The following is an 18,553-nucleotide window of genomic DNA, read 5'->3' on the forward strand; positions in this document are numbered from 1 at the left end:
GGAAACTAGTTAGTTTTCCCATCGACCGCAATGTTACATGTTTACTGTATTATTAGAATTTATTTTCTTTGACTTATGAAATTGATAACTTTGGTTGTATGTATTCAATTCAGTCTATTTTGGAGTCTAAATTTAGATAATACATTTTATATTTATAAATTGGTGTTGTATTTCTCTTGAGTCTTGTCAATTATTTATCGCCCATGTTGGTACTGCTTATAACGTGTTTCTCTAGTAAATCCTGACTGCAGTTTGACATTCTACCAGGACTGAGCTAGGAATTTATTAGTGTGAATCCGAGCACCATCTTAAGAGTATTGTGATAGTATTACATGGTGATGACTAACCCACACACCACCTAATACTCCAATTTCCTGCACGGAGTACCTGCCCACTTCAAACACCAGTAATAAATGCAATGAGCTGTTTTGTTTCTTTGTAGATATCCGATTAAATTATCTCAAACAGTTGCCAAATAGATAAGCATTTCCCTAATTGGAGGTCACCAGCTGATCTTTAGTGAGTGATGAAAGTCCAAGCAATAAATAAAGATGCCTTCAAATTCTATTTTTATCTATCTCATTTGCTCTGCTTCAAAGACAGGGGTCAAATATGAGACTTTGTCTCTCCTCCGCTTTTGACTGTGTCAATCGGGGGGAAGATGTGGCAGTCCATGAGGGCCATGGGGGTGGAGGCAAATTTGGTGGACTTTCTGATGGATTTGCATAAAGACACCAAGGCAAACATTAGATTCACCCATGACCTGAGGGTCTCTAGGGACTTTAGTAAAGAAAGGGGTGTACAGCAGGGGTGCTTCCTTGCCCCGTTTCTTTTTAACCTTTATATCAACGATTTAGATAATATCTTGAGAGAAACGGGGGCTGACTTTCCATTTGTGGGACGCAGGGGACTGCCCGTCTTGCTTTATGCAGACGATGCAGTTCTCCTGGCCCGCACCCCAAAAAGCTTACAGATTTTGCTCAATACTTTTCGTTGGTTTATGGCCAAAGGTGATCTGGCCATAAACACTTTTAAATCCTACGTAATGCAAGTCGGGGTGCGCCCCAAGAAGCAGTACTCCTATAAGGTGAACGGAGAAAAAGTACCAATAACATCAACTTTCTCCTACCTCGGTGTCTTATTGGATGATCGCCTGGACTGGGGTCTCTTACTTAGGAAGAAAAGGGGGGAAGTGTCTAGGACTAATGCAGAGATTTTTAAGTTCGCTGCAAAAATGGGCAAGCACCCAATAGCGGCGATGATAAAAATGTATCAGCAAAGAGTGTAGCGATTGAGAGTTATGATAGCGAATTATGGGGATATTAAGGTCTGGAGGGTATTCAGGTGGTAGAAAATAACTTTTTAAAACAGCTGTTGGGGGTTAATAAAGGGACCTTGAACTTAATAGCTCACGAGGAGACTGGACTAACATTTATTGGTGATATTCTGGCTATGCGCCCATTGCTTTTTTGGCTCAATTGCTGACTGAACGAGGATCTCGGCCTTATTCAATAGTTAATGAAATACATTTTGAGCCTGGATCACATGATTGAAATACCTTGGTTAAAATACCTAAAGGGCTGCTTTGGAAAGTTGGGACGTCCGGACCTTTTTTTAAGACCTGATTGTATCACTAGATCAGATATGGCCTTTGTGAAGCAATCTTTTATTTTGCGAAAAAAACTAAAAAGAGATGGGATGGAATTGTCTAAAAACAGCGTCTGTGAGTACGTGATGCTCAAGCCCACTCCAGATATGCAGCCATACCTGTCGTGGCCTTTGTCGGCTCACGAGCCGTTTTTACTAATAGGGTTCCAACTGGATTATTTCCATCTTTTACTTGCCGTACCGAAAGGGTGTCACAAAGGACAAGTGTTAGCACCCTGTGGCTGCGACAGTCTGTCTCCACAGGATCTGCTGCACTTTGTGTTTTTTTGTAATTTTTATGATGCCCCTCGGCGGCTCTTTTTAAAATCATTTTTTAAAAAGTTAAATTTTAGTCAGGTTCGCCCCGCTCTCTATTTTATGTAATTATTAAAGCCAGATTGTATCCCATTTGTGGTTGGTTTCTGAAATCTTCCTTAAGGTACAGAAACTATGTGAATCCCTAAAAATTGGTTGATGTATTTTATGAAGTGACTTTTTAAACCTTGGTGATGTTGTGTTCATAATTTCTTTTAAATTTGCTGTATGCATTGGGATATTTGTATAATATGTCTGGATATATATATTTGTGCTTTTTATATTTTTAAGAACGAATTGCAAACTTTTATGGTTTTCTAACATGTAAACCGAATAAAGTATTTTGAACTGAACTGAACTACTGTATTATTTAGAATTTATTTTCTTTGACTTATGAAATTGATAAGTCCGGTTGTATGTATTCAATTCCGTCTGTTTTGGTGTCTAAATTAAGATAACAATACATTTTATATTTATCTATCTCATTTGATCTGCTTCAAAGACAGGGGTCAAATGTGAGACTTTGTCTTCTCAGAAAATTGATGCTTATTTTTATAACATAGGGTTTGCTTTTTATAAAGTCCTCTAAATGTGTAAGCAAAATGAATTAAATGGCAAATCGTGCTGGGGGTAGAGGTGCTGTAAAAGCAAAGGCTTTAGAGTGCGCTTTTTGTAACACAACAACATGTAAATACCTGTAAATGTACTCTAAACATTCAGCTGTTAGGATAGCAAAAATAAAGCAAATGTTTTGCAATTCTGTAGTGTGATGGACACAGATTTTAATAGGATCAAAACAAATCAAGGCTCTTTATTTGGTGGCGCACACATGACAAATATTCACTGAAACCAGATTTACACACATCATTTGTGTGCAATATAGGTTTTTAGGTAAAACTATGGGGCATATTATCAAAACGGCAATAATGGGCTTGATAATATGTTCTATGGAATTCCAACTGAAGCCCATGTTAGATGTCCTTCACATTTAACATGGGCTTCAATTGGAATTCCATAGAGCATATTATCAAGCTCATTATGGCCGTTTTAGCGGCGGTTTTCTGCAGCTAAAACAGCGATAATTTTATCGCCTGTCTTGATAATATGCCCCTATATTTCTGTGCAAATGTAGTGGCCATTTCAAAGGAACATTGCTGTCTGAAATGTACTATGCACTCCCACTCGATGCTTTAGTTACATAAAAAAATAGCTGTTCCTGTGCCTAGACTGTGCTGATATAAAATATCCCCAGCTATTTCAACTTACAGGTAGCTTGTGTTGTTTGTTGCCTGCTGGGGTGTACACATTGAGGTACAAACAGTCTTCAGAAGCATCAAACGTTGGCGTTTTTGCTTTCCACAATTTCTTAAGCATTTCTAACGGCTGCAACATTTGTAAGCACCTACAATAGAAACATATAATCAATCATATAGAAATTGGATTTCATAATAAAACACAACATAATTATGCAATTTCAGACTGCAAGCTATTTTAAAGGAAGGGTTGGCATTTCGAGGCAAGGAGAAGTGTGGCTCACTGGTTAGAGCAGGCAGACCCTGAAGCAGAGGCCAGACCCGGGACCAGGGTTCGATTCCCGACGCGGCAGGGTGTTGAGCTCAAATGTCCACGGACTCGATAATTCTCACTTCGGTGCCTGACCTAATCATGGGTTCACACTCTGCAACTCTGGGCATTAAGCTTGCTTAATCTCCACAACGGCCCCCCCGCGGCGGGATGCCTGGCTTTCACCTTGGGGATACCCTGTAGGGGCTATCTCACAGGGAAAAACCAGGACAGGTTCCCAAGGCAAGCGCGGAGATACCCCTTCGGGGGTCGATTCTGGCGCTATATAAGAAATATAATAATAATAATAATAAAGGTTGTATACTACACCATTTCTAGACAGTTTCATACAATTCAACTCACTTATATATGAGCTGTAAATAAGCAATATATTTATTTAGACCTGAAACCATCTTTGTTCTCTTAATTTAGAATACGTTTTCATGAGCAAATGCCATAAGTAGAGAAGCAATGTCTATATTTGGAAATATTCACTTGTACTTGAGTTTGTAAAATAGTTCTAAAGTTTTCAACTAAGTGTGTAATTAGAATCTTTTCATTTTACCTTTACAGTGGTTACACATGACTAGTGGTTTTAAGGGTGCTTCCAAATAGTTATTGAAAGATTTACCAAAAAAGTGTATCAGTCATGCCTCATTCATTTTGCTTCGCTACGTGTCAAAGCACAACAACAAAACACAATACGAGCACAACTCTGGGCCTCATGCACAACATCAAATCATTACTCACATAGGCCTCATGAGAGAGAGAGACACACTTTTTCATCCAAGCACTCAAAAAGAGTAGGGAGCAACCTGCTGTCAGCAAATGCATTTCAGCATCTCCTTGGAGGCATGATACACTTTGTGAATGCTATTACAGTACAGCACAAGGGGCACAAGTCTGTGGATACAGATGTTTGGGAGGTGAATTTGTTATGAGGTTCAGTATAGCAAACATTTAGTACAATCATTTTCATCAGTCAGTTATCTCAATTGGCAATCCAGCCCCTTGGACACAGTAAACAGCAGTTTTACTGATAAGCACATGACCAATGTATCAGTTAAGAGGTTTAATTTGACATGTAATGATATTGCTCGTGTTGGTAGCTCAACTAAAGAATCAGATGTCGTTGGATTCTGTTTTGGTAATTCATCCAATCCCTCTGCTCAGTGCAATGCTCTTGTCCTAACATAGCACCCGGATTGATTCCAAGTTAGATAATCCTAGTGCAGAGTGAATCAACACACACGGTTGCTTCACAAAAGCCTACATAGGAGGTATCAAGTGAGTTTCCACTTTCTTTTTGCAACCATTCTCCATTTAACAAAGAAGATGCGCCTCTTGCCTTCAAGCACCTGATCCAGGCAGTATTATGTCCGTCTACAGATCCAGTGTACATGCATGAAGATCCTAATGGTAATTGAACTTTGCTAACACTTCTGGTAGGTTAGAATCTATTGGAACCATATTAAAAGCAAACAGACATTGACCAGGATCTACATGTAGGATTGCTTGGCTGGTGTATTAAATAGTACACAATTTAACCCTTTCTGGTCCATCCTGTGGAGGATGAACAACGATGATATGTTTTTGAAAATCCTGAAAAAAGCTACAGGTACCACACAATCAGTTGGTGAGGAATTTATGAAGGCCTGATTATGAAATCACATTAAACCTGCTCAGACAATGTGACACTAACATCGTATCATTTAGGATACTGAAGTAAAGCTTCCATGCGATAAACCATTTTGGGGCACGTAACTATCATAGGGGCAGGAGAAAATCTCAGCATTGTGTAATAGTGGACTAGGCGCTCATGGTCATGGTTTTGTTTGGAAAAGTAGGGTGCCGGATCATGGCCCATGCTTTGGAATACTAATAATCTGGAGATCAAAACATTTTCGGTCTACATCATCTTCTGATTCAACCAATCTAGTGTTTCTCTGCAGCTAAGAGCACAACCTTGAGTTTTTTCAAATGGACCGCAAGGTAATCTCTAAGGAGGAAGCTTTTTTAGGATGAAGATTAATATTTGAAAAGAGAGTGCGGTAAAGGGGCAACCAATTACATGAGAACAATTTAAAAGGAGAAAGGTTTCAATATATGCAGCAAATACATGCAAAGACCATTTCAGAGGTTCTGACATTGATATTCTCACTGTTTTAAAGGAAAACAAAATCACATATTAACCTGATCATTAACGTGCATATTTAAACATGAACTTAATTTCTTTATAGATTTGGGTTGGTTTCTTGCCCAGGTTAGTTTGCAGAAAAAAAGCATTATTCATTTTATGAACTTTACACTCATGCATAATAACTGGCAGTTCCTTTTGTTGACAACTTGCAGGTTACAGACAAAGCAACAACACAATATGTGGCACATAAATATTTTATTTTTTTCTAAGCCCTGTGTCATTGCCATACATTCTTTACTAATTTCACATACGTTTTTGTTTCCCTGTAGTTTTGTTAAATGTTTTCACTTACTTTGCCCATATAAAAGCTACTGTGCCCTAATCTACTTCAAAACAAGAGCGTAACAATGACCTGTGCCGCAGCGGATCCACAACACTTCAGGGGCCTCTAACTCTCAATGGAGACCAATTCAGCCCAAGGTCAATGAATATCTGTGAGATATGGGAGACTCATGGGCCCCTCTTCACATTCTGCAGGAAAGTTCCATCAGTTTGCTTTGTGCTACTGATTCAAATCCTCTGATGATATGTACCACATAAATTGTTACAGGCCTTCCCTTTCCCCTCATCTGCTATCAGATACGGATGTATGACGTTACAACGCATACTTTTACTCCGCATACCATTACAACGCGGTATTCACAACGCATACCACTACAACGCATAGTGCTTTGGGGTGCTGGATAGTGGTAAGTATAATTTACTATTCTAACTCCAGTCCCCGTGGACCCTAGGGAAGGTGTTGGATAGTAAATTAAACTTACCTCTTATCCTAGAGCGCCCCCCAGCGCCATGCGTTGTAGTGGTAGTGCGTTGTAAAAAATGCGTTGTAACAGGTGAATACCATCAGACACTCTCCTTTAATACCTGTGGTACATATGTATTGTGTTGAATGCACACATCGAAACATACAAATATAGTGAGTTTAGAAACCTATACCTGGGTACAGAAACTACATATTGTAGTGTGAGAAGTCAGGGGATTCTTTGTGGGTGCTTACTTTCAGCATTGTTGGAAGAAAAGGAGTAAGTACAGATACCTGCTTTCCCAAGGGTAGTTTCTGTAAATAGCATGAGACATAGGAAACGTTCTTTAAAAGAATAAGTCAAGAAAGAGGACTTCATTTCCCATCATCCAGCAGCACAGAAATTGACATCAATGGTTCTCCCATCATTCGCCTGTACGGGAAGTGACATCACTGAATTTCCTAAAATCCATCAGGACAGGAAGTGACATTACAGGTTTTCCCACCAAACCCATCTTCAAAAGACATCTACACACCCTAGCTCAATCCGCATTGGCTCCCTATGTCACTTCAGAAATACCAGCGGACAAGAAGACCATTCAACAGGACCGCCTTAACAAGTCAGGAGAGGAACTCACTATCATCTGCAAAGAATCCATCAAATGCGCAACATTAGACAGAATGCCACCCCATTTATGGAACACCAGCATTTCCTGCTGCAAATACCCGAAAACGTCACCCTGACCTCTACTGACCACCCGGACCACAAGCCACCTTTACCAACTTCATCACCAACTTTGTGGCTCCACTCATCATCGACTCCAGAACCTACATTCTCCTCAGTGACCTCAAATTTCACCTGAAAAACAAAACAACTCCTGCTCCACAGTATTCCACGAAAGCTTGAGCAACATCGGAGTCCCCCCGCTTGTCACAGAACCAATACACACTGGACCCAATCTTCATCACAAGCTATACATTAAATACAACTCCACCACACAGCTCACATGGATCGACCACTCCATCACCCGCTTCCAAATCAACACACTTCAAGTCAACATCCCTACTAAGTTCAACATTCCAAGCCACAGCTGGGGAAAAATTACAGAAGCGGACTAGCTCCGATCAACCTAGCCCCACAGACAAGCTTGACAAAGACATCAACAACTGGATCAAGAACTACGCGGACTCCCTCGCACCCTTGAAACCCAAAATGCATAGTAGATCAAAGAAGCAGGCCAGCTGGTACACAGAATACCTCTGAGACACCAAAAGCCACTGTAACAGCTAAAAAGGAAATGGAGAGCCAGCCACAACATCATTGACAGAACTACCTACAAGGCTGCACTCAGATTCTATCACCAGCAAATTAGAGATACCAAGAAAAAACTAGTGACCACATTGATGGAAGCTCCAACAGCTGCAAGGATATCTTCTCCCCATCACATCCACAACCTGGGAACATCAGCAATCAGCACCACTGTGACCCACATCAACACCTACATCAGGTCTGCCATGTTCCCAGATGAATAAAAACTTGCAGAAATCAATAACCTCCTCAACACGTCCACAGCCGACCTAAATCAAGTGTACAAATTCTGACCCATCTCCCTGCTCCCCTACCCAGCCAAAGTGATTGAGAAGGACATCAACAAGCAACTCACAACAATCCACAACCTTCACCATCTTCCAGTCAACACTCAATCAGGATTTAGAAAGAACCAAAGCACTCATCGCAGCCACAAAGGACATTCGATTCATACTGGACCAAGAAGAAACAGTGGGCCTCGTCCTGCTCGCCCTCTCTGCAGCCTTAGACACTGTCTCCAACAACACCCTCATCAGAAGACTCCATGAGACTGGTATACAAGGATCTGCTCTCAAATGGATATGTTCCTTCCTCATGGAAAGAACTCAAAGGGTCAGGCTGTCACCCCTCAGATCAGAGAGCAAGAAACTGTTATGCGGTTTCCACACAGGGATCGTCCCTCCACCCCACCCATTTCAACATATACATGACACCTCTTGCCAACATCATCAGTATCACAAGACAGCACCATCATCTCCTACGCCGAAGGAACCCAACTCTTCATCTCTCTGACAGACAAGACAAACACCACTAGAACCAACTTCCTCAACCGCATGACCATAGTGGCAGACTGGATGCAAACCACAACTGCCTTACGCTCAGCTCCGTCAAGTCAGAAGCACTGCTTTTTGGCAACAAGGCCTCACTATAGAATCTCACCTGGTGGCCATCGAAGCTAGGACCAGCACACACACACACCACAAAAGAAATATAGGGATCATCCTAGATGACAAGCTCTATATGACAGCTCAGATCAGCCAGTGAGCACTTCCTACTTCAACATCTTATGCATGCTGTGAAAAATCTTCAAATGATTGCCTCAGAACACCAGACGGACCATCACGCAATCACTCATCACCAGCAGGCTGGACTATAGTAACACTCTCTATGTCAAAATCTCCAAACAACTCCACACAGGCTTCAGACCATTCATAATACTGCGGCAAAACTCCTATTCGACCTCCCACATCACACCCACATCACACCACACCTCAGGAAGCTTCACTGCCTCCCCATTCAGAAGCACAGCCAACTAAAACTTCTCAAGCATACATACAATGCCATAAAAAACAAAGAAATAGAATATCTGAACAGCTGCATACATTTTCACCAACCCGCAAGACATGAACGCTCTGCCTCACTCTCATTCGCACACACTCCTGCATCCACAAAAGCAAAACTGGAGGTTGCTCATTCTCCTACATCTCACCCAATGCATGGAAGGACCTCCCAAAACACATTAGAGCCTCCTCTCTTCACATTTCTTGAGTTCTGCAAGAAGCTGAAAATCATGTTCCTCATATAAGCACCTTAGGCCACACACCTGCCCAAACACCTGGATAACCTCTTGGGTGATTAGTGCGCTATCCAAATCAACATAACATAACAAATAGGGAAAGTTTAGCAGTATGCTGTCTTTTGTATCCTTCATACTCTACAACACCCACACATATGAACAAGAAACGAAAAGCTCTGAGAGGCAACATAAACAAACTCTAAGGTGTTGAAATCACAAATGCTCGATGTATACACATGAGTCGGGAGGAAATCTTTGAATGTTCAATCTTTTATTTCAGATAAAATGCTGGACAGCCAATACAGCCAACACGTTTCACCCGTTGCGGGCTTCTTCAGGGCATCCAAAGGGAGAAGAGCTTTTATGTAAAAAAATGATCTTATTTCTTTCCTTCAATGAAGAACTTGAATGTTGTGCAGCACCAACAACTGTTTGGCAAGAGTAAGGCACAAAGGCTGTCCAATTGAATCCATGGTGACTGAGATGCCGGAACGAAGTACGGGTCGGGTCTAAGATGTGGTTGATGGTCCCACATCATTAGCACCATTTGTGCCATACTCTTGCCAAACAGTTGTTGGTGCTGCACAACATTCAAGTTCTTCATTGAAGGAAAGAAATAAGATCCTTTTTTACTTAAAATCTCATGTTAACTCTGGACCACGTAATAGATATTTGATAGACACAGCTTGTAGTTTGTTTTTCTCATTATGAACTCCAATATTGAAAAAAATTTCCAGAGGAGCTCTTCTCCTTTTGGATGCCCTGAAGAAGCCCGCAACGGGTGAAACGCGTTGACTATATTGTCTGTCCAGAATTTTATCTCAAATAAAAGATTGAACATTCAAAGATTTCCTCCCGACTCAAGTGTATACTTGGAGCATTTGTGCTTTCAACACCTTAGAGTTTGTGTATGTTGCCTCAGAAGGCTTCTTGTTAAATTTTTTATGGTTTTATAGTGGCAAACCATAATTTGAGGTGGGCAATTGTAAACTGTCTTCAGTGTTCTTGGAATTACTTTTGACTACAGGGGATTGTGCGATAACAAGTTGCCCTGGTTAATATTGTTTGTTTAATTGCCCCTCTATATATCTTGCAAATACCTCCTTCAGCCCCAGACTTCTCCACTTCTACGTTAACTTGTGCACCCTTCAAATGTTGTTACCCTCCACTTAATGCCTGCCTACAGTGCCTACAGGATACAGTGTCAAATACATGTTCATACTCATGATAACACACTTTCCAATATGATAACACAAAAAGCAAATGTGATTTTCTCACAGTGGCGGGTAAGAAGATGCATCTCTGAGATTGTTCCAGGGTTCTGGAGACTGTGGTGGAGAAAATCTTAGCTGTCCAATAGGAGGCTTTGCAAAAGGGATTCCAAAATAGGCCTCAATCTCTTGGGACGTTCCTTTAACACTGAATAGTTTTCCCTGGAGTTCTCCATATTTGGTGGTAACCAGAGGTGGATTCATCGTCTCTTGAGCTGCTAACGATAAAAACAAAAAATGTTAAGGTAAGCAAAAAGTTCATATGACTATTGCATTCACACAATCTTGTTACTGAAGTTGGTGTATCCAGTCATGGATTTGTGTTATGTGAAAAGAATTTCCTGGAAGAATATGTGTACATTCAAAATCTTTATGATGATATCTTGCTTCTAATGGTTGCATGAGTACCTGACAAGGAACGTGCTGGTGGAAACCTACCTTAAAAACCTTCTCTGCAAACGTGCGTCCATACATTGTCCAAATGAATGACAATCCCAGATTGCAAAATCTTACCTGTAGGATGTCTTTCATTTAAAAAAGTGCTAACTGTAACTTTTATTCTAGGACTTTTCTACTGTGTATGTGTGCTGTATAGTGCAGTGCAAATGCAAAGTTGGAAAAGAAAGGTGAAACAAGAACACTTCTTTTAATGCCGCCTTTCAGATGGCAATACATTTTGGCGCAAAACCATGTCTACTATTGTTAATAGATAGGTTATGGATCAAAAAGAATGGGTGGTTTAATGGGATTCCCACGTGCCACCCTTGTAATGCTCCCTTTACGCTAAGTTACGCAAAGCAATGCTTCGGGCTGCTTTACATTACTTTTAGGCTATTTTCTTGTGCTGGAAGTACATTTGGAAAAAAAAACTTTGTGCTGGTTTGTGTCACTTTTGTGACACTAACCCAGAGCAAAATGTTTCTAAAACTACCCCCTAGATTCAATTTTCCTGTGTCCAACTTGACACAATCTTTCCACAGGTAACCAGGACTGCACTGTGGTGTACAAAAACGGGTGCCCAGCCATTTAAAGCCATGGGGGTTGGGTCCTAAGTATATGTGCATTTAAGGGGAAGAGGTTCCTCCAGCGCCTATTTTATTCACAAATTCATAGATTGATTCATAATTCATGTATCAATCACGAAGGGAGGCATAAATCAGTACTGTGAACCTAAACCTCTTCCAATATCTTGAAGAATTCTAAACAAGATTACATAAGCCATTCATTCAATATTTGTCTTTCAAGATTCAAACATTAAAAGTAATTTATACAAAAGATAACACTATTGTGTACAGTGCAAATTGTGTGAATGTGAGCAACGTGATTTATAAGTGAGCCAGCAAATATTAAAATTTAGCAAATATTAAATTGACTTGAAAAATATGCTCACAACGAGAAATTTGTGTGATTTAAACTGGTCAGTCTGAATTTTGTAAGAATAAAAGGGAAACATGATGGTGTTATTCTTCACCCTATCTGTGATACACCAGAGTTGTGCTGTACATCCTTGGTGGTCAGTTCAACGCTGTTTGCGCTTGGTCCATGGGTGAGTCTGTTCAATTTATAGCACCTATCTCGGATTTTGGTGGTGTCCATGAATTACGACCCTATAATTGCTTCTAAATGTTTCATCAGGACAAAGACAGATAAAATAACTCCAGTGTTTGATTCAAGGTTTATTTGACTACCTTCAAATATTGAAAGTGTACCTCGATCCAGAATGCCGGATCACTGCTGCCAAACCTGAATGAATGAATGAATGAATGAATGAATGAATGAATGAATGAATGAATAAATGAATGAATGAATGAATGAAGGCAGTCTTATATTGCGCAGACGTAGCCCGTGGGCATCAAAGCGCCTAACAGAAATGAAAACATGATATATGAGCCGAGCGCCAGCTTACAGATACGCCTCTGCAAAAAGCCAGGTTTTTAATGCCTTCCTGAAAGGTCGGATAGAGGGTTGTGCTTTTAATTCCGGTGGGAGGGTGTTCCACAACTTAGCTTTTCTGTACCTTGCTTTTCCGTGCTAAAAAGTTACAATCTGGGTGTGGTGAACTATCAACAGACTTTTAACAAGCATTGGAAATGCAATAGGGCTCGCATTAGGAAAGTTTGAGCTATTGGTCTTATAAAGGATTTTTTTTTATGTGTTATTTTTTCAAATAGTTAAATTAATAACTTTGTCATTTACAATGCCAATAGTTATAACTTTCGCAAATGTGACACCTATAGCATTTGTAATGCAACATGTTTTGTATTTACGTGACTTAGATTTATTTATATTACAAATAACAATGCTTTTCATTTAATGCACAGCTGACAAATTTGGAATTCGACAATCCACTGCTAAACGAGATAAAAAGGTATAATTGGCGGGTCAAACTACAGGACTGAAGAAATAAATAATAATTGTGCAGGAATGTGGACATTGAGAGTCCTTGCGTTTGTGCATGCTCAGTATTATATTATTCTAAAGCACGGGAGACCCTTTGTATCGATGGTCAGCTCCTGAATGATTTGAAAGCTGTGAGCAAAAAAAATGGGGAATTACGATCACAAAGAGCTCCGTGCTGGCAAGCATCTGAGCTAAATCCACCGCTAACTTTTAGTTATGCAGCACAGGCGGATACAAACAGGAGATCCTGGTCTGTGGAAGTCTCTTACCCTACAATAGCACTGCACGAACGCCGTAGGCGTGACCCTCGTGCTTTATTTGAAGTGTCAATAAAATGTACAGCGGTGGTATTACTGCACTGTATATACTAAAGTAGATGGCTGCCGGATGTGCACATGACAACTTTACATATGCAACTGTGTGTGAGCTGCTATGCTTCCGAAATTTGGTGAAGAAGACACAGGTCACTTCCTACGCCTCACTGAACGCCTGTTCCAAACCAAAAATCACGAGATAACGAAAAAAATACAGGACGGGAGCCGCTGGCTTGTTTGAAGAGCCATGTGTGGATGAGTTTCACAACACGAACATGAGCCATTGTTAGCCAGAAGTCACACATCCTTTCTTAAATAAACACAGGGCACAGGCGATCGTGTATACCATGTCCGCTCTGAAAGAAAAGCACTGCACCCCACACGCTTAAATAAATGCAACACCGACAACCGCTTCACTCCCACGGAGGATACACAATGTTAGCAAGTCTCTACTTTTCAAGAGCTCCTCTGTGTCGAGTCGCCGAGTTTCAAGAAGCCCACATGATCACAGCACAAACACCTACATCCTGCAGCAAGCATGGGTTGCCATGGCAGTGTTTCCATTAAGTGCTCTGTGCCTGTATTACTGTCAAATAATGGTTGAAATGCAAAGCGCTATATAGGATTTTAACTGCTACAGCGTGCACGTTTGTGTGCCGATTAGAGGTTTTTCCTATTGCGGGGCTCCCTGTAGAAGGCTACAGATTGAGACCTTACAGCAAGACAGCTTTGACTGCGTTCAGTGCATCAATGTTACAGACTTGACATGTTCAGCTTTTTCCTTTCCAATTCCTACTTTCCTGGCCCAGTATGTGCATCAGAGGACACCCTTCCCTTCACGCAACTAAGCTATTGGTTCTCATACTGACATTTGTTTTGGAAAGTAGAGAGTCACAATAATAAGAAAAAAAACTACAAGTGTCCGCTATAACTGATACAAATTCATTACAAACGTTGGTCAAAGAAAATTCATGCAAAAAAATATTTAACTGATGCAAATGTAAAACAAGCATTGGCGCAGCGCGGCAGGAACGAGAGACACGGCCTGGCGGCCGTGAAACTGAAAGCACGGACAGCCGTGAAAAAGCCTTTGATGCAGCAGGGGGCAATTAGGGGAGGAGAATGGCTGGGCTGAGGCAGAGCGCAAAGCCTTTGATGCAGCAGGGGGCGGAGCAGGAAGAGCTGCTGGCGGCACCAAGCTGACAATTTGATGCTGTGCACTCGCATTTTAACTCATTGCGCTTGCGCAATGAGTTAAAAAGCACATGCACTGCATGGAATCGCCAGTGGTTAAACTCTGGATAAGCCACTATAGTGCTTCGCCAGCTATGCGCAAGCACATCAGCAGGCAAGCCCTAAAAATGTGATGGTCTCCTCCGTTTTACAGTGTGGTCACAGTTGGCAGAAAGTGATGCCTTCAATATTTAACAGTGTATACCAAGTGCTGGCATCTGCGCATCATATGCAATTATATGGCCCTCTTCTTCTGCTCAGATAGGGTTTCAGATGCTAGAGTTGTAGAAGGGGTAGGATTCTAGAAGCTCCTTAACCCCTTCGATGCTTGTGACGGAACCATTCCGTCATCAGTCACGGTTGAGCTGTGCTGATGACGGAATGGTTCCGTCACGACCACACCCAGTTATGGAATGTCCAGCACACTGAGGAAATCGGGGCCGCACGCAAGGTGTTAAGGTCACTTGCACACAATAGCACTGGAAAGTATGCTGCATTACATTCCCATCATGTCACTTATGCAGAGGTTCTGTGATACAAGTAGAACTTCACATCTGGAACATCCCAAAAGAGGGCTTCAATTTGTTGAGGGTCCTATTATCTATCATACACTGAAAAGAGCTATCTTGTTGTTGTAAATGTGTAAAAGTGAAACAAGCAGCTAAGGTTCCATGTTGGAACAATGAAGCTCTTTGGGACTCCGAGGTCGAGGATTATCACATACTTAAATGTGAGGAAATAAATTAGGATAGAACAGTATGCGCATAATTATCTGGGGTGCCCATATCTGCACTGACAGGACACACCAGTGAGTTCACAGTGCAAACTTTATAGATATTCTTTGGGTTGGGATGTTTTTGCAATGACTACTGTGCCAGCGGGAAGGTGGAAAATACACAAGACCCGGCTGGGCAATACGGAGCTGAAACATGTTGACTGTATATTTTAAGTGATATACCAAGATCCAGTTACTTGATCTGATAGTATACCCATATACCAATTTTAATAACAAATCACACCCTTTGGAATAAAATAGTAATGTGGGTGATGACTTGTCTTTTACTATAACTAAACCTTCAAAGTGGTGATACCTAAATTCATCTCTGGACACTGCTTCGCTGCTCCAGAGTGGTCCTCAGGCTTGAGGCTGGCATGTAGCACAAATAGATCACCCGATGACAAATGCCACGAACGTCTATGTGGGGCGGAGAACTAAGATACACCGCACTTACGAAAAATCATAGCGTTTATGAGGGTTTTCTATACCACTTCGTGTAAATTATTTACAAGTGTCCTAGTCTACTTTTGATATTGAAAAAGGAAAATACACATGGACATTTGCCAAATAAGTACAATAGCTGCGGGTCTCACTTTTTTAAAAGAGATGCTAGCAACAGCTCTTCTTGCGCATTTGAGGTCCCTTTTCCCTGCCACAGCAACATTTCTTATATTCAATTTGCGTCTAGGATTCCAGTCAATGTACACAGATTGACTCTGTATGATGAATTGCAATACACACTCCTACCCCTTCTACAACTCTAGCATCTGAAACCCTATCTGAGCAGAAGAAGAGGGCCATATAATCACAGAAGATGCACAGATGCCAGCACTTGGTGTACACTGTTAAATATTGAAGGCATCACTTTCTGCCACTTGTGACCACACTGTAGAATGGAGGGGACCATCACCTTTTCAAAAGGCTGCCATAGTTCACCACACCCATGTGGGAACGTTTTAGCACGGAAAAGCAAGGTTTGGCTGCAGTGATCTGGCATTCTGGGTCCAGGTACACTTTCAATATTTGAAGGTAGTCAAATAAACCTTGAACTAAACACTGAAGTTATTTTATCTGTCTTAGTCCTGATGAAACATTTAGAAGCAATTATAGGGTCGTAATTCATCGACACCCCCAAAATCAGAGATAGGTGCTATAAATTGAACAGACTCACCCGTGGGCCAAGCACAAACAGCATTGAACTGCACACCAAGGATGTACAGCACTATGCCAACAGAATATTACACACAGGAGCTGGAGGGCACAGCAGCATCAGAGTGATCAAGTCATTTGAGGCATGGCTTCAAGATTCTGAATGTACTCTTATTGATCCCATGCAATAGGATGACTGCTGTCATACCTCTGTTCAGATTGTGGGGTGTGGAATGACTAAATGGTGTCAGAAAATACTGTTTAAAAAGGGCAGGTGTTCACATGTGTGTCAAGGACATATGTCAGTGTTTGATCATGTAACTGCCACAAGATGTACCTGAAAATTTGGCACATACGCACATGATATTTTCCCTGTTATCACATGGATCACGGTGACTTGTATGTGATAGACTGCAAGAGTTGTTGTTTGAGGAGCAGATGTTCAATGGGGCTACAGCACAGTAAGTGTGGAGTCTGTGGCACCAAGCATACTTTATGGCTGAAACATGCAGCAGCATAGAACTGCTGTGTGACATGTTGCCTGTTCTGCACAGTCTGTGGTTTGATGATGTACTGTTGCATGCAGTTGTTGACGCAAACTGAATGTTTGTTGAGACACAGTATGAACACCAAAGCATCGCTATTCATAAATGATTGACAATCAACGTTACTTGATATAATTCAACCATAGTTAGCACTGACCAATATAAATCTTGAATAATAACTATTTCACTATTTGAAAACTTCTGAAAACTTTTCTGTTTCCTTGAAGACCGCCTGTAGTTCTAAGATGACACCGCTCCTAGCGCTGCGAGGCCTTCAGGGAGCCATGCGCATCAGAAATGCAGATTCATTCATTCATTCATCCATATTAAGGAGTGAATTGAAATACTGCTCATTTATCCATGTTCTAATCTTGGTAATCAGGATTTTGTGCTCTTTCTCAGTTTATTACTTATTAATATTAGTACTTTCATGCAGTTTTAACATGACCATTTTTTCATTATGAAAGGGTTTGTAAATCATTTACAGCTCGAAACAAATAAAGAAACTTTGTCCTGTGAACTTTGAATTTGGAAGAATGCATAAAAAACTTTCATATGAAACTGGGCACTCCTTTCTTGTTAGCAGCTGCAAACATTTTAACAACATGTTTGTTTGGGCCAGTGGTCAAAGTACATAAAGAAAAGTATGGAAACTACGATCCTGAGTACAATGGGCGCAGGGTCAGCAAATGTGGGGTCGGAGTTAGAGAAGCAGCTCAAACGAACAAAATATTCTCTATTTCTTTGGCCTTTCACCTACAGGTAACAGCATTTAAAATAAAATGCACAGGAATGCATTCGTCTCGAAGGATGGGTTGGTTCAATAATGTGATCACTTCCGTTGTCTGTTGGGGTAAATGGATGGTAGGGGTGTGGAATTTAATAAAATATCCACTAGTTCATGGAACAGGTTGCTTCATAAATCTACTTTTCCAGTAAAAATATATCCACCTGTCCCTTTGGTGCCACGTAGTGTGCGACAAACTACAGCAGTAATCTCATTATGTAAAAGCTCTGATATTTGACTTTCTGATTATGCTAGAGCTCATACTTTTAAGAGCTGGGGGTCTCTAGTTGGCTGAGGTAGGTACCTTAGACCAAATAGAGACCCTTGCTTCTAAGTCAGAGAAAGGAAGGACACCTTCTCATATAGCCCCTAAATACCATAAAAATATACTCCGGCACCAGTCACGGTGCTCCGGGCAGTCTTTATGCCACTTCTGCTGACTCGTGGTCAGCTGCTGCCAAACTATGCCCCCAACACAGGTGTGGTGGAAAACAAAGTGTAGCTCCACACTCCGGCCCAGGTACTGCCACTCCTCGGCAAGTAAGGGCCGCAATACAGACTTCAGCAGAGGCTTGCACTGCAAAGTGAGGTAAGGCCTAGAGCATTTTTCTCGTAGCCCACACCCGCCCCAGGCGCGACACATGCCCACTCGCTGAGTGTCACCTGGTGGATGCGATCTCACTCTCCTCTCCTCTCGGGCCTCCGTTGTGACTTTGTTGAT

General features: G+C 41.3%; 1 protein-coding gene across 5 annotated transcripts in view; it reads right to left on the reverse strand.

The window, feature by feature from the left end:
• The window catches only part of LOC147673982 (fatty acyl-CoA hydrolase precursor, medium chain-like), a 408,709-nt gene that overhangs the window by 337,673 nt on the left and 52,483 nt on the right, over window positions 1–18,553 (reverse strand). For 3 of the 5 annotated variants that reach the window (XM_086945063.1, XM_086945065.1, XM_086945064.1), the window contains exons 3-4: window positions 10,634–10,844; window positions 3,229–3,364 (exon numbers count right to left, since the gene is read on the reverse strand). In XM_086945063.1, the coding sequence (XP_086801189.1) occupies window positions 3,229–3,364; window positions 10,634–10,844 (347 nt within the window). The remainder of the gene's footprint in view (window positions 1–3,228; window positions 3,365–10,633; window positions 10,845–18,553) is intronic. The other 2 variants (XM_086945066.1, XM_086945067.1) reach the window with 1 other exon arrangement.

This window comes from Lissotriton vulgaris, chromosome 12, assembly GCF_964263255.1.
Source record: "Lissotriton vulgaris chromosome 12, aLisVul1.2, whole genome shotgun sequence".
Classification (NCBI taxonomy): Eukaryota; Metazoa; Chordata; class Amphibia; order Caudata; family Salamandridae; genus Lissotriton; species Lissotriton vulgaris.